Below are 16998 nucleotides of genomic sequence, written 5' to 3'. Positions count from 1 at the left end.
ACTTCCTGGTCCTTGCCCCCACCCGCCCTCCTGCTGCCATGTCAGCTGGAGCTCCAGGTGGAGCTCCAGGTGGCTCCTCCCCTCCCAAGGGAAGGAGGCCCTGGACAGGCAGGCGGCAGCCCTGGACTCCCGACCAAGAAGTAGAGCTGGAGGGAAAAGCAGGCTGCTGTGGTTGGTCTGAGGCCAGCCCCACCCCACCTGTTCCTTTTCTGGGGATCATTAGTCCAGAGGCTTGTTGCTGCTCTACCATTGGCCCAGTGGACAGCATTGAGGAGGAAGTGGCTGAGTTCAGAGCATTTTTCACCAGGTTTGGGCCACTACACCGCTGCACCTTGGGTTCAGCTCTGTCCTTTGTGGCCCGCTGTCTGTGACACCCCCATCCCTCAGGGGAGATGCTGTCTCATGGGTAAGTCTCCTGTTCCACCTGAGTGCTACAGTCTCCGGTTAGTTTGGGAGGGAGGGGCAAGGTTCATGCTCATTCCTGACAGGTGTGTGAGTGACCATGAATGCAGTTTGTCACTGCTCCCAGCCCTGGGTCTGCATCAAGTTTTGAGGAACTCCAGGTTCATTTGTGCTCCTGGTGGGGGGCTCCCCCTTCTTCTCCAGCACTATTCCCCCGACAGATGTGTATTCTCACCATTGCATTTCTCTCTCCAGCCTCTGGTCCCCTGCTTCTGCTGTTGTGCTTAAGACCTGGCCCCCTGGGTAGCCCGCATCACCTGTAACAATGTGTCCGAAAGGCAAACCCGAGAAAGTGTGCCTTTGTTCCACTTTCTTTCCCCTCCCCGGCATCATTCATTCAACAGATACACAGTGAGCATCTGTTATGTGCTTGGTACTTTTTAAGGTGCTGGCAATACTGTAGCACAGTGATTTTCAACATTTTTCATCTCAAGGCATACATAAACGAATTACTAAAATTCTGCGGCACACTAAAAAAATATGTTTTTTGCTGATCTGACCCCCAAAATAGGTATAATTTTGATTTATTCATACTGGACAGTTATTGTTGTGTTGGCTATTGTCATTTTTTTTTTTTTAAATGACAATCTAAGGGAAAAGAGGTCAGTGCCCCCGACTACATGGTCAGGTACGGCACGTTTTAAACATTCTTGCAGCACACCGGTGTGCGTGTTGCTGCTCTCACAGAGCCTCACTTCAGTGGGAGGTGACAGATCACACGAAGAATGCAACAGACGGGCTGATTTCAGATTCTCAGCGTGAAACAAAACAACTGGTGTCTGGGGCTGCCGCTTGAGGAGCAGCTCGAGGGGTCAGGGAGGGCTTTCTGGAGCAGGGGACGAGCTGAGACCTAGAAGAGCCAGCGCAGCACCCTGGGCAGAGGGGATGGCCTTGCTGTGGGAACAAGGACAGTGTGCCTGGAGGGAACGAGTGGAGAGGAAGGCAGGGCCCAGGCCGACCTGTGAGAGTCTGGCTCTTGCAGCGAAGACCTGCTGGAGTGTTGGTGGGTTGGTGGGTTGGTCGCCCCCCTCTTTTCCACCTGTGCTGCCTTCCCCAGTGCACGCCCGGTCACTGTCAGCAATTCTTATCCAGTCTATCCGTTTCCCTGATGCCTTTTATTTTATTATTTTATTATTTTTGAGATATATTGATTAGTTGCCTCTCAACCGGAGACCTGGTCCGTAACCCAGGCATGTGGCCTGACTGGGAATCCAATCTGCGACTTTTTGGTTCGCAGGCCAGCACTCAGTCCACTGAGCCACACACCAGCCAGGGCTACCCACCCTGCTCCCTTTTATTTGCCTGCCATGGTCGTTTTCCTAGTAGGTGGGTGGTAAAGCCTCTCCTGGTGCAGCACCCCTCCTTGGTCCCTCAGCCTGGTCTAAAAATCCTCTGCAACAGGTCTCAGCCTCTCAGAGCAGCTTTGCAGCAGAGGGCTCGCTGCTCTCTCACACCCAGCCCTGCTCCCGTGGGTCCTGTGCCTGCCACCTTGGTGCTGCCTCCTGGGAGTGCCAGCCTTTGAGCTTCTCCCGTGGGCTGTGCCAACACCTCCCCACATCCCAGTGAAGCTTGCTCCAGCAGTGTGGTCTGTGTGTCAGAAAGGACAACCAGCGCTGGTGTCAGGCAGTCTTGGTTTGTCCACCTTCTCTCTCACGAGAGAGACCTCGTGACCTTGGGCAACTTATTTAACTTCTCTGAGCCTTCATTTTTGTTTCTAAAATTGGGCTGATGAGACCTACTAACTGGGGTTGGCATGTGGATTAATTTGTAATGCAGAAGCTGTTGGTACCAAAACCCTATTACACATCAGTCTTTTTGTATCCGTATTTGGGAAGTACTGTTAAGCCCAGTTTTCAGGTGCAGCTACTGAGGCTCAGGGAAGCTGGATAACTTTCTTGAGATTATTTTGCCTTGTTCGCTTTTCTAGACTGTCTTTCTGCATCACCACTGATCTCTGTCTGTCTCCCTTTGTCTCCCTGCTTCCCCTGTGAATAGTTTTTTCTTCGGAACTGTTAGGCTCTGACTTTTGTAACTCTCAGCCTCCTTGAGCCTGTTTTCCTCCCTTAAAAAAACGGGGAAAATAATCCCTACGTCACAGGGACGTGTGAGGCCCAGGCAGGACTCAGTGTGTGCGAGTGCTCCACCAGCACTGGGGTGCTTCTGCCAAGGTAAGGAAGGTGGTTGTTACTTATTTTCCTGTTAAGGGGACACCAGATTCTGTACATCTTACCTTAGTGTCTGTCTTCTGGCTTGACACCTTTCAGAAAAATCCCTGCCTCTTCCATGAGTCAGGGCCTAGCTAGTGTCTTTCTACCAAGTGGGGTTAAGCCCCAGAAGGACATTGGCCCTGGGGCCAGCATGCGGCAGGTGTTCAGTGCTGAGCATGGACCTGCCACTTTGTGTGGGGTCAGGATGGGGCATCCATGTAGGCATCTGGAGGGCAGCTACACTCACCGCTGTACCACCAGCACAGCCCCATGTGGGTATTTGTACTGGACATGGCGGATGAGGTGCATGTAGTGGGACTGTGTGTACACAGATGGATGACTGTGTGTGTGTGCACATGTCTGTATATGACAAGCCAGAAGTATGCTTGCTGGACCTGTGGCCCCGGAGGGGCATGGGTATTGATGAGCTTGTTTGTTGGACATGCACTCTACGTGAGGCATTATGTGAAGTTTGAGCACTTGGCGGTAAGCGAGACTGGCAGGGGCCCTCTGTGGCGGAGTGGACCTTGCAGCCGCTTTTCTTGCCCCTGCTGTGGGAGGGAACTCGTGGTCTTTCAGTGTGGCTGTCCAGCGCTGGAGGATAGTTAGCGTTAAACCATGCAATGGGCAGAGTGAGCAAGTCCCCCCGGGTACCAGAAAGAGGGGATAAAAAGCCCTAGGGTGGACATGGATGTTGGATGTTTCAAAAACTGATATAGTAGTCATCATAGGAAAAATAGACTTTTGTTGGGCTTTAACAGTGTTATTTCTTTTTCCTTATTTTAAAATTAGGTATGATATACATAATGTGTATTAATATTAAGCACACAGCCTGATGAACCTCAGATTAACACACTCATGTATGCGCTACCTAGATCAAGATGTAGGGCATTACCTACTCCCCAGAACTTCTCTGGAAATTGCATTCTCCCAGTCAATTTATTTTTATTATTTTTAAAAGGATTTTATTTATTTTTTAGAGAGAGGGGAAGGGAAGGAGAAAGAGAGAGAACATAAATGTGTGGTTGCCTCTCGTGCACCCCTTACGGGGGACCTGGCCCACAATCCAGGCATGTGCCCCGACTGGGAATCGACCTGGCGACCCTTTGCTTTGCAGTCTGGTGCTCAATCCACTGAGCCATGCAGGACAGGGTGAATTTATTTTTATAAAGGTAATGCATGCCCGTGCTACAAGGTTTCAAAAAGGTAGAAGAGAGAAGTCAATGTCCCTCCCAGCCCTCTCCTCCAGCCAGCCCAGTCTCCCTCCCTAGGGGAAGCCGCCAACATGGCTGTCTTTTATATTCTTTGTTGGGCGTCTTTCATCTCATTTTGGTTGGGCGGTGTCTGCACTGGAATCACATACAGAGAGCATCATAGGCTTTTAGTGTGTATGGCCGCTCAAGGTCAACCAGCCCTGAGAATATCAGCCATGGCAGGGACCTTGGCCCCAGGCTCCAGGCCCCAGGAGACACGTCCCTGGTTGTTCTGGGCCCAGGCTGATTCACATCAGTCCCACTTGGCAAGAAGCTATGGCTCGGGCATAGGGTGGTTGGACCCAAGGGGCCTGGCAACTCTGCCCCCACCTGCTTCCCCGACTCTGCACACACACCCCCATTTCTTTCTTGGGCTCCAACTGCATGGTTAGGGCAGGGTGGGGGCAAAGGCCCGAGGACAAGAAGTAGAAAATGTGCAAGTTTGGCAGGCTGCACAGGGGCCATTTTGTCCATCCCTCTGCCTCAGTGGCCCCTCTTCATCAGCGTGTGCCGGGAAGGCAAGGGCACCCCTTCCTTTGTAAGCATCTGCATGCCTTGCCTGTTAGGGACTCTCCCCATCCTGCTGCAGCCTCAATGGAAGAAGAGGCTCCCACCCGTTTTCTGAAGCCTAGAGAGCCAGCATATGGTGGCTACGATCACTGGCTTTACAACCAGACAGGCTGGGTTTTGTTGTGACACTGCTACTTACTGACTGGGTGACCTTGGGCAAGTTCCCTACACGCCCAGCGCCTCAGGTTCTTTGTCTATAACATGGGGATAAAGATAGTACCGGCTTCATAGGGCTATTGTGAGGGGTAGAGCAGATAAGGCCCCTAAAGCACAGTGCCTGGTGGACGGTGAGGTTCCAGTCAATGGCAGTGATCGCCAGGACCATCACTGTTACCTTGGACCAGGGAAGGCTGCGTGGAGCAGCGAGAGATGGCATGTGACTGTGTGGGGTTACATGTATGGAGCATGGCCTTTGCTTGGGGGGCACAAGGCACACGTGTGTCCCTATTTGTGCACTGCCATGCTCCTGAGGTCTTTGATGGCAGACGTGGGAAGTGGGCCCCATCCCCACCCCCATCTCCACAGGCTCTGCTTCTCTTCCCTCTGCTCTAAAATGAGAAGTACAGTGAGTTCCCCCAAGGGGGCCGCGCCCCTTCCTGTCCCCGCCCTGCTGGCGGCCCTGAGCCATTGGAGTGGCAGCCCCAGAACCAGGACTGCAGGGGTGGTGAGGTGGTCTGGGCGCCGAGGGCTTCGGTGGAGGCTTACCCCTAGCGTGCTCCACTTGCCCGGACTCCCGGCACCACCTCGTTCCCTGCACCCCTTTCCTCTTGGGGAGCCCCCAGGATGGTGAGGTAAGGGCCTGGGACCCACGGTAGGCAGGAGGCATGGGTGACCTGGAGCCCATGCGACCTCTCCTCACCGCCCTCCTGGGCCTCCCAGGTGGTTTCATCGAGACCTCAGTGGGCTGGACGCAGAGACCCTGCTCAAGGGCCGAGGTGTCCACGGGAGTTTCCTGGCTCGGCCCAGTCGGAAGAACCAGGGTGACTTCTCCCTTTCTGTCAGGTAGGTGGCCCTCAGCTCCACTCAGGAGCAGTATTTTGGCTGTTTGTTCTGGTTCCCTTGTGGCGTTGCCGACTCCCCATCGCCCAGGGCCAGCACGTCCCTGTCCCTGTATTTGTCCACCCCATCCTGTGTGTGGCCCCACACTCAGCCCGTCCCCCAGCCCTCCCCGAGCCCTCCCCACCACTATTCCTGCACCCACTGGCCTCACTCCCTGGTGTCCTGCAGGGTAGGGGATCAGGTGACCCACATTCGCATCCAGAACTCGGGGGATTTCTATGACCTGTATGGAGGGGAGAAGTTTGCGACACTGACGGAGCTGGTGGAGTACTACACGCAGCAGCACGGCGTCCTCCAGGACCGCGATGGCACCATCATCCACCTCAAGTACCCGCTTAACTGCTCCGACCCTACCAGTGAGAGGTGAGGGGCTCTGCTTCCACCCCGGCCTGTTGGCCTGTCGGCGCCTTCCCCACCCTGGCTCCTCTGCGGCCCTCTTTCATCCATGTGACCCCGAGGCCTCGTCTCCGAGGACTGACCTCCCACCCCTTCCCACCAACCCCTGGGATTGCAAGAGGCTGCCTTGGCCTTCTTCAGGGTCCCCGTCAGCTGGAAACCCAGGCATTACTGGTGACAGAGAGGCTGTTCCTGTGGCCAGCTCTGTTGTTAGAAAGCTCTTCTTCCTTCTGTGGAACTGAATCTGACTTCCTATAACTGTTCCCTCCTCCAGCACAGGTTAATACAGGAGGAGGAGGGTACTGAGAAGGAGCACAGGGGCTAACATCCCTGAAGACACTTACTGCCTTATCTGAGCAAACCAGAGGGAATGGGCCCACCTTGGGGCTGGTCGGGCGTCCCTGGGACACATAGTCACATGTGCAAGGGCCTAGCACCTGGGCACAGGGTAATAATACTCAAGGCATTTCCCTTCCGTCCCATTGGCTCCAAAGATGTGGCCCCAGGCCTGGGCTGGCCACACCCCAGGTGGTCTCCCTAAAGTCTGGGTGGGAGGTGGGGGCACCTGAACACTCAGCATCTCAGGTGGCTCCTTTGGGCTGCTATCTCAATGACAGCTCCTATTAGGGCAAAGGGTAGCTGAAAAACTCTAGGGATTTTTTTTTTACCCTCACACTCCTGGGGCCAAACCAACTTGCCCTTGTAATGTACTTGTGCATTGATCATTGAAATGATCCTGAACTTGATTCTGTCAGTTTTCAGTGTTTCTGAGATGCTTGCCTCCCACCTTGTATCAGTATTTTTGTCCAAGTCACTGATTAAAACTTAGAACTGGATGAGGTGACGTGCAGGCCCCATGTCCCACCACAAAGGGACCTCTCTCCAGTCAACATGAAGCTACTGATCCACTTCCTTTGAAGCCACATCTTCTAGGAGTGAATGCTCAGCACTGATGATCTTGCTCATCACTGCCCTCCCCAGTCCTTTCGCACCCTGTCCCTCGTCGTCTCACCGGGAGCACGCATGGGAGTTTGTCACCCTCTGAACTTCTCATGTCCTCTCTCCACCCTTGCCCACAGCCATGCTCTGTCCTGCCAGAGGAGAACCGGGTGGCCAGACCATAGAGAATCAGTAGGTTGGGTATTGATCTGGAGGGAGACAAGGAGCTGAGTGAGCCCCCTGGGGGCGGAGGCCGGGCCTGGGTTCACATCACTGGGGAGGAATGGGAGAAGAGCAGAGCCGGGGCCAGGGCTGGTTAAGACCAGGGAAGCTGACTCGAAGAGCCCTTTTGGTTACCCAGCCTGAACGCCTGGGCTCACCCCTGACCCTGGAAGTGTGAGGGAAGCTCTTTCTCAAAGCCTCTGTCTGTGTCTGGGCCTTGACTGCTGCCCCTCCTCCTCCTCCACAGGAATTTGCATTTGTCCCCTTGATGGCTAGCTCTGTGCCTGTGGTCAGCCTAACATTTGCATGGAAACTTCCTCATCCTGGAGGCTGGGGGGAGAGGGCTGGACCCCTCCTCATTGCCCTGGCACCCGAGCCTGTCCTTAAGTGGTGGGATGGGGTGGCCCGGGGGGGTCCAGGGGACTCTGGAGGTCTCTGAGCTGTGGTCTTCTCTGGGCCGGAGTGAGATGGGTGAGACAGATGGGTCCCCTCCCTCTTTCCCCCCTTCCTTGCGGTTGGAAAATGCCCCCCTCCCGAGGTCCCTGGGCTGAGGAAACCTCACAACCTCACTTCTCACTCTCTCCCCAGAAGGAGTTTTGTGTTTTTTCCATCACGTGGTTTCCTGTGGGGCTGGGCATTGTGGGGCTACAGTTTCCTCCTGGGAAGGGGGTGTGCTTTGGGGAAAGGTCCTAGTTCTGCTTTTTGCCCCTTTGAGCCCCTTTGAACCCCTTTGAACCCCAGCTTGCCTTTCAATGGCATCATCCCCAGTCACCCCAGAGCCCCCTAAACCAGTCTCCCCAGCAGGCTGTCTTCCCCGCCTCCCTGGGGGAGTTCTCCCGTCGTCGTGCCTCCCTGGTGACTTCCGTCTCTCCCATCTCCATGGCTGTCTGTGGTTTGACCTTTGCATTTCTCTTACTCTCTGTTCTCTTTCCCGAGCTTAGCCCTGTCTTTGATGGGGACTCTTCCTGAGTTTCTCCCCTCTAAATATTCTGGATATAGCCTGCCTTTCTGCTTTTGTCTGAAACTTGCAGAGGTGGACCTGGTTAGCACTCCTGAGGCTTGCCTTGAATCAGCAAGGGCCTGGGGCCAATGTGTAATCACCAGCCTCAGTTTTCTCATCTGTAAAGTGGGGATGGTACCTACCTCTTTGTGTTTTTGTGAGTAACGGACCTAAATGTTGTGGTGGATGTGAAAGCATCTAGCACATCACAGATACTCAGTTTCCCTGCCCTGCCCTGTGAGCACCTCTGCTCAGTAACTGCCCCTTGGCCCAGGACTCATCTTTGCTGATGCTGCCTCTTCTAGGTGGTACCATGGCCACATGTCTGGGGGGCAGGCGGAGACGCTGCTGCAGGCCAAGGGTGAGCCCTGGACATTCCTCGTGCGTGAGAGTCTCAGTCAGCCTGGAGATTTTGTGCTGTCCGTGCTCAGTGACCAACCCAAAGCTGGCCCAGGCTCCCCGCCCAAAGTCACCCATATCAAGGTCATGTGTGAGGTAAGGCAGCCGGGCAGTTGCCGGGGGCGGGGGGGATCTTACTGGGGCTCCCATCTGCGTTCATGGCGTGGGCGGTGGGGAGGATCAGCCGGGCTTCCGTTCAAGGCTGGGGGTAGAGGGAGGGAGACGCAGGCCCCGTGGGGTGGCCTGACTTGGTATCCCTCAGGGTGGACGCTACACGGTGGGTGGTTCAGAGACCTTTGACAGCCTCACGGACCTGGTGGAGCATTTCAAGAAGACGGGGATTGAGGAGGCCTCGGGCGCCTTTGTCTACCTGCGGCAGGTGAGGGGTGGGCCTGGTTGCCTCTTTCCTCCCTCTGAGCAGTCCCTCAGCCCCACGAGCCTCGGAGGTCTGGAAGCCGCTGACTTCTCACCCTCGCCCACCCCAGCCATACTATGCCACACGGGTGAACGCAGCTGACATTGAGAACCGGGTCTTGGAACTGAACAAGAAGCAAGAGTCGGAGGACACAGCCAAGGCCGGCTTCTGGGAGGAGTTTGAGGTGTGTCATGGGGGCCATCAGGGCGTCTAGCGTGGGGTGGAGAAACCCTTCTCTCTCTACCCCTGATGCTGATATGCCCCATTAAAAAAATTATTGGTGGATTTTAGAGAGAGGAAGGGAGAGAGAGAGAGACAGAGAGAAACCTTGATTTGTTGTCCTACTTATTTATGCATTTGTTGTTTGCTTCTTGCATGTGCTCTGACAGGGCACCAAACCAGTACCTTAGTGTGTAGGGATGATGCTCTAACCAGCTGAGCTTCCCTGTCAGGGCTGACCTGCCCCATGCTGTGTCCATCCACGGACACCGCTTCCAGGGGCTGATGCTCCACTGCCCCCTCTCGCCCCTCAGAGTCTGCAGAAGCAGGAGGTGAAGAACCTGCACGAGCGGCTGGAAGGGCAGCGGCCAGAGAACAAGAGCAAGAACCGTTACAAGAACATTCTGCCCTGTGAGCACCCCCGCAGCCTCCATCTCTCCTGCTCCCGAGCAGCACCCATTCCCCCAGGAGATTCTCCTTCCCTCAGCCCAGCTCCCCCATCATCTGCGCCCATCTCCGGGAGGGTCTGCCCCCCACCCACACACAGCAGAACCTCCGCTCCTTCAGACAGCCTCTACTCCTCCCAGTAGAGCCTCCCGCACCCGCCACCCTCACCGCTGTCCTTCCTTTGACGCCTCCACCCCAACTCCTGCAGGTGCCCTGCCAGCCCACAGTGCTCTGAGAGCCTCATGGCTTCTCGGACAGCAATAGCCTGTGAGTTTAGGAAGGGCCTGACCCAGGGGCTGGTGAGCTCCTACTGACCCAGGCCTTTCTGGCCTCCTCTCTGTTCGCTCTCAGTCGACCACAGCCGAGTGATCCTGCAGGGGCGTGACAGTAACATCCCTGGGTCTGACTACATCAACGCCAACTACATCAAGGTCAGTGTTGCCCACAAGTCATACAGGAGGAGAGGCTGGGCCCTGGGGATTCCGCATCTCAGGGGGCCACCAGGTCCAGAGGTGTGTGGGCAAAGTCAAAGCTGATGACTTGTGTGGCTGAGGGTGGTGGGGGCAAAGGGCGTGTCCTGAGCCGGGAGGCCCACAGTCCTGATGTATGTCTTCTGCACTTGTGTCCAGAACCAGCTGCTAGGCCCTGATGAGAATGCTAAGACCTACATTGCCAGCCAGGGCTGCCTGGATGCCACGGTCAACGACTTCTGGCAGATGATATGGCAGGAGAACAGCCGTGTCATCGTCATGACCACCAGGGAGGTGGAGAAAGGCCGGGTAAGACGGGGCCCCTCGCCGCCCCCTGACCCCCACACCCCCTCCCCACTACTCATTGCCTACCACCATCAAAGCAAAGGATGTCAGGGTAGAAAGGTACCTCAGAGGGCAAGGGTTCAGCCCTTCTTGGGAAATAGGCACAAAGTCTTGGATACACTCTGACTCCCAGATCCCCGCTTCCAGCCTTGGGCTCTCCTGACTACCAGACCCAGGCCCAGAGTTTTTTTTTTATTTTTATTTTGAAAACTCTTATTTATTGATTTTAGAGAGAGAAAAAGGTGGGGGGAGGGGAGAAACATCGATTTGTTGTTCTGCTTATTTGTGCATTCATTGGTTGGTTCTTGTGTGTGCCCTGACTGGGGATCCGACCCACAACCTTGGCGTACCAGGACGGCGCTCTAACCAACTGAGCTGCCCAGCCAGGGCCTAGACCCAGGTTTTCAATCGGGCTTCTGCCTCAAAGTGTCCTGAAGCAAACATTCTGCCTGCTCCTCCTCCATCTGTCCCCACGTAGCCAAGAGCCCCTCTTGTCTCCTTTGCCTTAGAAGTCTCTCGAGTTGGCTTTCTCCTCTCACCCCTGCACGGCAGAACCCTCTGTACTGTAGTCAAAGTGATCCCGTCCAACTCACAGGCTGTGTCACGTAGTCCCCTCGCTGAAGACCCTTCAACGGCTGCCAGTTGCCTTCAGGATTAAGTCACACTCTAAGGCTTGGCACTCAAGACCTGGCGGCCTCTCTGCAACATCCATTGCTTCCAGAGGGCCGGGCTCTTTCAGGTTTCTGTGCCTTTTTGCACAAGCTCACTTGCTGCTAGGAAATGACTTCCTCTCTCTGCACTATCTCTGCCTGACAGACTCCTCATTTGTGAAGACTCAGTTCGAATGCTCCCTCCTCTGTGAAGCCATCTCTGATTTCCTCCATAACCTAGAGGAAGAATTAGTCTCTCCCTCCCCCACGCTCCATGTTTTCCTGTCTACCTGTCTCTCTGTGAGCTCCTGGAGGCTCAGGGGTGCAGACTGCCTCTTATTTGCATTTGTGACTCCTGCCTTGTTTGCACAGCTTCAGGTCTAGGGCGTGTGTCAGCCTATGTGTATCGAATGGCTTGTAAGTTAGGTGGCTGGTCAAGTCTCAGCCCTGGGTCCTGAGACTCTGACTCTTGGCCAGCTCACCCGTTCATCTAAGAGATGTTGACTGGGCCAGCACCAGGACTTGGGACCTAGAACAGGGCCCAGAACGCCCAGCCTCACGCCTGCTTCTCTGCTTCATTCTCCACCCCCACCTTCCCTTCCAGAACAAGTGTGTCCCATATTGGCCAGAGGTGGGCACTCAGCGCGTGTATGGGCCCTACTCTGTAACCAGCTGTGGGGAACACGACACAGCTGAGTACAAACTCCGCACCCTACAGGTCTCCCCGCTGGACAATGTGAGTATCCCCTACCACCTCCCCCTTACGGGCCCTCCTCGGACCTGTTCTCTGGTCTGGCTTGGGAGGGATGGAGCCATGTGTGGGAGCGGGGGACACTGATTCTCGTACTCTGTCCAGGCGAACCTGGTGCGGGAGATCTGGCACTACCAGTACCTGAGCTGGCCTGACCATGGTGTCCCCAGCGAGCCTGGGGGCGTCCTCAGCTTCCTGGACCAGGTCAATCAGCGGCAGGAAAGTCTGCCTCACGCAGGGCCCATCATCGTGCACTGCAGGTGAGAAGAATAATACATAGATTAGTAGTGACCACAAAAACAGTAGCTGGCGAGTAAATGTTGCTGAGTGCCGTGCACACTGTAAGCAATTTATGTGTTAACTCCTTTATTGCCTTCCCCTCTCCCCCAGCCTCTGGTGGGCCCCCTGGGGCTCCAGATCCATGGGTGAAACTTAGCTTGAATCAACCCCACTGTCTGATCCTGTGCTTGGGGTGGCCTTCCCAGAGACCTCCCTGGGTGTACCATCTTGTCCATCCCTGCCAAAGACAGGTGAAGAAACAGACCTAGCCAGCGGGTCAGGGGAGAGCCTGGGCTGGCACTCACAACAGCCCAAGGTCCTGGTCGCCATTTTCTCGTACTGGCCCACTCAGCCCATTTCCTCTCGGCCCCACCACCCTCCATGTGGGGTCAGTGTGGCTCTCCGTCCCTTCTCTTTCTCCACCTGCAGCCCTGCGAGTGCCGGGCTTTTTCACTGCTGCTCCCAGCAACAGCCCCCCTTCCCAGCCAAGTGCCACTTGGCCTGCGTATGCAGGGACAGGTGATATCTTCAGGAGGGGCACTACATCACTGCCTCCAGGGGAGATCCTCATGTTCATGGTCAGGAGACCCCATTCCTTTTGAGGGGTTCAGTCAGCAAGGAGGAGCACGTCTGAGGGGCAGAGTCCCACAGACGGGCCGACCCATCCGGCCTGGCCCCGGTGGGTGGGGGGAAGTGGGCACAGGGTCTGGGACAGAGACTGCTGGTGTAAATTCCAGCTCCTCCACTCACCGGCTGGGTGACCTTGGACAAATTACTTCACTTCTCTGACCCTCAGCTTCCTCATCTATAAAGTCAGGATCGCACAGGGCTGTGGTGAGGATTACATGAGATTCTATCGTTGTGTCTGGAGTACAGAAAACCCTCAAGAAGTGGGAGCTGTCAGGGAACGGGAAATAGAAACCTGCTCTGTGCTCTTCTCTTCCCGCCCCCTCCATGTGAGCCAGGCTGTGAGGCCCTCGACTTCTTTCCTCACCAGCAACTGCTTTTCCTGGGGCAGGGCTCGGTGGCCCGGGTCTGGAGGTGCCCCCATGCTCTGCTTCGAGGGGCAGACCCATCACCAGGAACGACCCTCCTGCTGCCTCCCACCCCCACACTCTCACTCAATTCTTGAAATCCCCATGGCCTTTATTTAGACGTTACAGGAAGGAAGTGGGTGAGGGGGGGTTATTTTTGACAATCTGGGTTTGAAATTAGCGCGACTCAGGGCATTAGCCTGACAGGCCCGGAGAAGGGGCGGGACTGAGGTCCATGTGGGGTCCTGAGGTGCCTGGGCTCTGTTTGCCCAAGGGTGGAGGCAGAGGGTGGGGGAGAAGGCAGACAGACTTCCTGCTGTACTGCTCCTCCGCGTCTTCTGGCCCGTGTGTCCCCTGCACCCCACTGTCTGAGGGCTGCCCTTTTCCTGCCATCAGGGTCTAAATAAAAAGGGAAATGAAGCCCTGAAGAAAGAAGCTCCAAAGATGACTTAGGAAGGGAGAAGGGGAAGACCTCCCTCAGGCCAAGGGTTTCAGAGAAGGTCCCAGGGAGGGGGGTGGGCAGGACGGCGGTGGGACCGGGGGTCCTGGGTCTTCCCAGGTTGGGTTCGCAGCAGACGCTTGCCAGAAATGAGGAGTCACGGCAGGGAGTGGAGGAAGTGGAAAGAGAGTGGTGGCTGGAGAGGAGCTCTGGGCCCCCTTCCTGGGGAGGTGTGCACTGGCCTCTGATGGTGCCTCCTTCTCTCCCCAGCGCGGGCATCGGCCGCACAGGCACCATCATTGTCATCGACATGCTCATGGAGAGCATCGCCACCAAAGGTGAGGGCTGCCGGGGGGTGCAGGTGGTAGGGTGGGTGAGCAGCTCCTCGTGTCCCCCTCCCCCTGGGCCTGAGGTCTAGCTGTCATCCCTGCTCAGGGCTGGACTGTGACATTGACATCCAGAAGACAATCCAGATGGTGCGGGCACAGCGCTCAGGCATGGTGCAGACAGAGGCGCAGTACAAGTTCATCTATGTGGCCATCGCCCAGTTCATTGAAACCACCAAGAGGAAGCTGGAGGTCATGCAGGTGCGTGCCAAGCAGGGCCTGGGGGCGCTGGGGAGGGCAGTGGGTGTCACCTGGTTCTGCTTGAGACCACTGCCCTCCCACCATGCTTCTGCCTGCAGTCCCAGAAGGGCCAGGAGTCGGAGTATGGGAACATCTCCTACCCCCCTGCCATGAAGAATGCCCATGCCAAGGCCTTTCGCACCTCGTCCAAGTGAGTGGCCTTCCCTGCCTGCCACCTCCCAGCATTCACCCCTTTTTCCTCCCCAGCTGGACCCTCTCTTTCCAGAGAGGACAGGTGCTGTTGTTGAGGAGACCTGGGTTCAAGTTCAAGCTTGAACTTGTGTTTAGTGTTTCCCAAGTGCCCTTCTTCTGTGTGGGGCCTGTGCTGGGTGCTGGCAATATATTAAGGTGTGAGATGGAGCCTCTGCCCCCAAGGAGCTGCTAGTCTAGTGCAAGGAGAGTGACCAGCTCTCCTCCATCTCCTGGCCTCAGTGTTCTCACCTGTGAGGCAGAGTGGCCCAGAAGGGGCTGCTGGTGCTGGGTGACGCTGCACTGTCTCCTGACCTGGGCCAACTGCCCACACTTGCCCATCCCACTGCAGACACAAGGAGGATGTGTACGAGAACCTGCAGAGTAAGAACAAGAGGGAGGAGAAGGTGAAGAAGCAGCGGTCAGCAGACAAGGACAAGAGCAAGGGCTCCCTCAAGAGGAAGTGAGCTGGGCACCGTCCTGAGGCAGCCATGGTATGGCCCTGCTGCTCAGGGCTCAGCCCTGCCCTGCCCCCAGTGTCCCCTGACCCCTCTGCCCAGAGATATCCCCTCCCCTGCCTCCAGTGTCCTCTGGCTCTGGAGCTTACCCTGAATGGCTGCAGCCTCACTCTGCCCTTCCCAGCCCTTCCATAGCAGCTCTCCTGACCCTTCCCCAGGTTCTGCCCTCACACCCTCATTCCCTTCTCTCTGCAGCTGCCCTCATTCCCTTCTCTCTGCAGCTGCAGCCCTGATCTCCGTAGAAGCCTCCAGTGAACATCTACAGCCTGAGCCTAGGAGCTGCCAGCCCAACTCTATTGTAATTTAAATGGTCGCGTCTGCACCTCCCTTTCCCAGACCCTGTATATAGCCCCCTCCCCGCCCCAGGCTCCAGGTGGGGCCAGACCTTTCTACTCTTGTAAATAAAGACCCCAGGATCACTGTGTGTGGGTCTCTAACTCTGTGCTGCCTGGTGGGAAGGGCTGAAGGGGGTGGAGGGACAGGTGGGCAGGGAGAGGCGTGTGTGTGTGTGTGTGTGTGTGTGTGTGTGTGTGTGTGTGTTTGGGGGGGGGGTGGCGAATAAAAGCTCCATCTTCACAGTCAGACAGACCTGGCTCTGGACTCTGCTTAACACACCTAAGAGTGTGGCTGTGGGCCAGGTTCCCCAGCCTCTGTCCTGGAAAGTGGAGGATTTCCAGGCAGCTGTGAAGATCACCGAGATGAGGCACAAAAACTGCAAAGGCAACAATAATTCATAACACGTGCACCATGTGTCAGGCACTGTTATTTATTTTTTATTTTATTTTTTAAAGTAAATATATATTTTTAAGATTTTATTATTTATTTATTTTAGAGTGAGGAGAAAGGAAAGAGAAAGGGACAGAAATATCAATGCGTGGTTGCCTCTCGCATGCCCCCTACTGGGGACCTGGCTGCCACCCAAACACGTGCCCTGACTGGGAATCAACCTGGTGACCCCTTGCTTCACAGGCCGGCACTTAATCTACTGAGCCACACTAGCCACAGTGTCTATATCTATATCTATATTTATATCTATATCATCTATATCTCTATCTATATCTCTGTCTATATATATAACTCTTAATAAGAGTTTATTTGAGCCAAACTGACCACATATACCAAGGAGCAAGATCTCAAATGCTCCTGTCAGGAACTATTTAAAAGACTACACCTATTCATTCAGTCTAGATATCTATCATTCCCATTTTACAGCAGGGGACACTGAGGCACAGATTCACTATCTTGCTCAAGGTCACAGGAGAATTGTGCAGGAGGCTAAGATTTCAACGCAGGCTGTCTGGCCTCAGAGCCCACAGCCATGGCGATGCAGTGGCAGCCACCTGAGTGGGACACAGCCACACAGCCCTGGCGCCGACTTCTAGGTCCGAGAGCTGAGAAGACCCAGTCCAGGAGGCGCAGGGCCTCCGGTTCTTCCTCTGCTCTCCGGGCTCCTGGTGCTCGCAGGAGACCCCTGTTCCTCCTTTCCACTGGGACTGCCGCCGCCGCCCTTATGCTCCTGATCAGTTTTATTTTTGTCTCCTCTTCCTTCCCTGTGTCCAGCCAGAGTGGGCTACCAGTGATTCCTTCCTTGTAGTAAGGCTTTATTTTTAACTCCCGGGGAGTCAAGCCTGTGGGAGTCCTGCCCCCCCTCACTGCGCATGCTCAGGAGTAGGCACACTTCTGAGGCGATGTCGGCTGTCCTTCATTCAGCATGCACTTTCTCTTTAGAGCATCCACTGAGTCACAGGCACTGGGGTCGTGCTGGGCGTGTGATGATGAACTTAGGAGAAGGGTAGGGGAGGCAGACCCAGAGAGTCCACAAACAAAATAAATACAGAAAGGTATTAAGAAGGATGCAAAGACAACAAAGGACGGAGGGAGAGAAAGAGGGAGGGAAGGAGGGGGCAGGGGTGGAGAGAGAGAAAGAGAGAGACCTCAGATTGGGCAACACAATAAGCTCCCTGGAGCTAAGGCTCTCCAGGGGGTGGGGGGGTGGGGCCATCACCTGTGGGCCTCAGGGCCCCTCTCCCAGCAACGCCCTTTCTGTCCCAGCTAGAGCTGCACAAAGGAAAGGTAGGCTCCACACCCTCTAACCGCCCTTGGGCTAGC

At 55.5% G+C, this 16998-nt stretch overlaps 1 protein-coding gene across 2 annotated transcripts; it reads left to right on the top strand.

The window, feature by feature from the left end:
* The first annotated feature begins 96 nt into the window (after positions 1-96).
* Positions 97-15313, top strand: PTPN6 (protein tyrosine phosphatase non-receptor type 6). Of its 2 annotated transcripts, none has more exons than XM_028532801.2 (16): positions 97-406; positions 5372-5494; positions 5720-5914; positions 8414-8603; positions 8770-8886; positions 8993-9106; positions 9456-9552; positions 9940-10019; positions 10218-10367; positions 11658-11789; positions 11910-12064; positions 13827-13894; positions 13992-14143; positions 14242-14333; positions 14724-14865; positions 15111-15313. In XM_028532801.2, exons 1-15 carry the CDS (start codon positions 393-395, stop codon positions 14836-14838), a joined length of 1794 nt encoding a protein of 597 aa, XP_028388602.1. In that variant the 5' UTR covers positions 97-392; the 3' UTR covers positions 14839-14865; positions 15111-15313. The 2 variants fall into 2 exon arrangements, with proteins under 2 accessions (XP_028388602.1, XP_035873226.1); XM_036017333.1 differs by lacking the exon at positions 97-406 and adding an exon at positions 5116-5283.
* The last annotated feature ends 1685 nt before the right edge of the window (positions 15314-16998 follow it).

The sequence above is a fragment of the Phyllostomus discolor genome, chromosome 2, assembly GCF_004126475.2.
Source record: "Phyllostomus discolor isolate MPI-MPIP mPhyDis1 chromosome 2, mPhyDis1.pri.v3, whole genome shotgun sequence".
Taxonomy (NCBI): Eukaryota; Metazoa; Chordata; class Mammalia; order Chiroptera; family Phyllostomidae; genus Phyllostomus; species Phyllostomus discolor.
This window is presented reverse-complemented; position numbering and strand designations above follow the sequence as displayed.

What these genes read in the sequence shown, in the direction of transcription:
- PTPN6 (XM_028532801.2), top strand. An exon ending in TCCGACCCTACCAGTGAGAG is followed by an intron (nt 5,915 to 8,413) that starts GTGAGGGGCTCT and finishes TGCCTCTTCTAG; the next exon opens with GTGGTACCATGGCCACATGT. An exon ending in GGGAGGTGGAGAAAGGCCGG is followed by an intron (nt 10,368 to 11,657) that starts GTAAGACGGGGC and finishes CTTCCCTTCCAG; the next exon opens with AACAAGTGTGTCCCATATTG.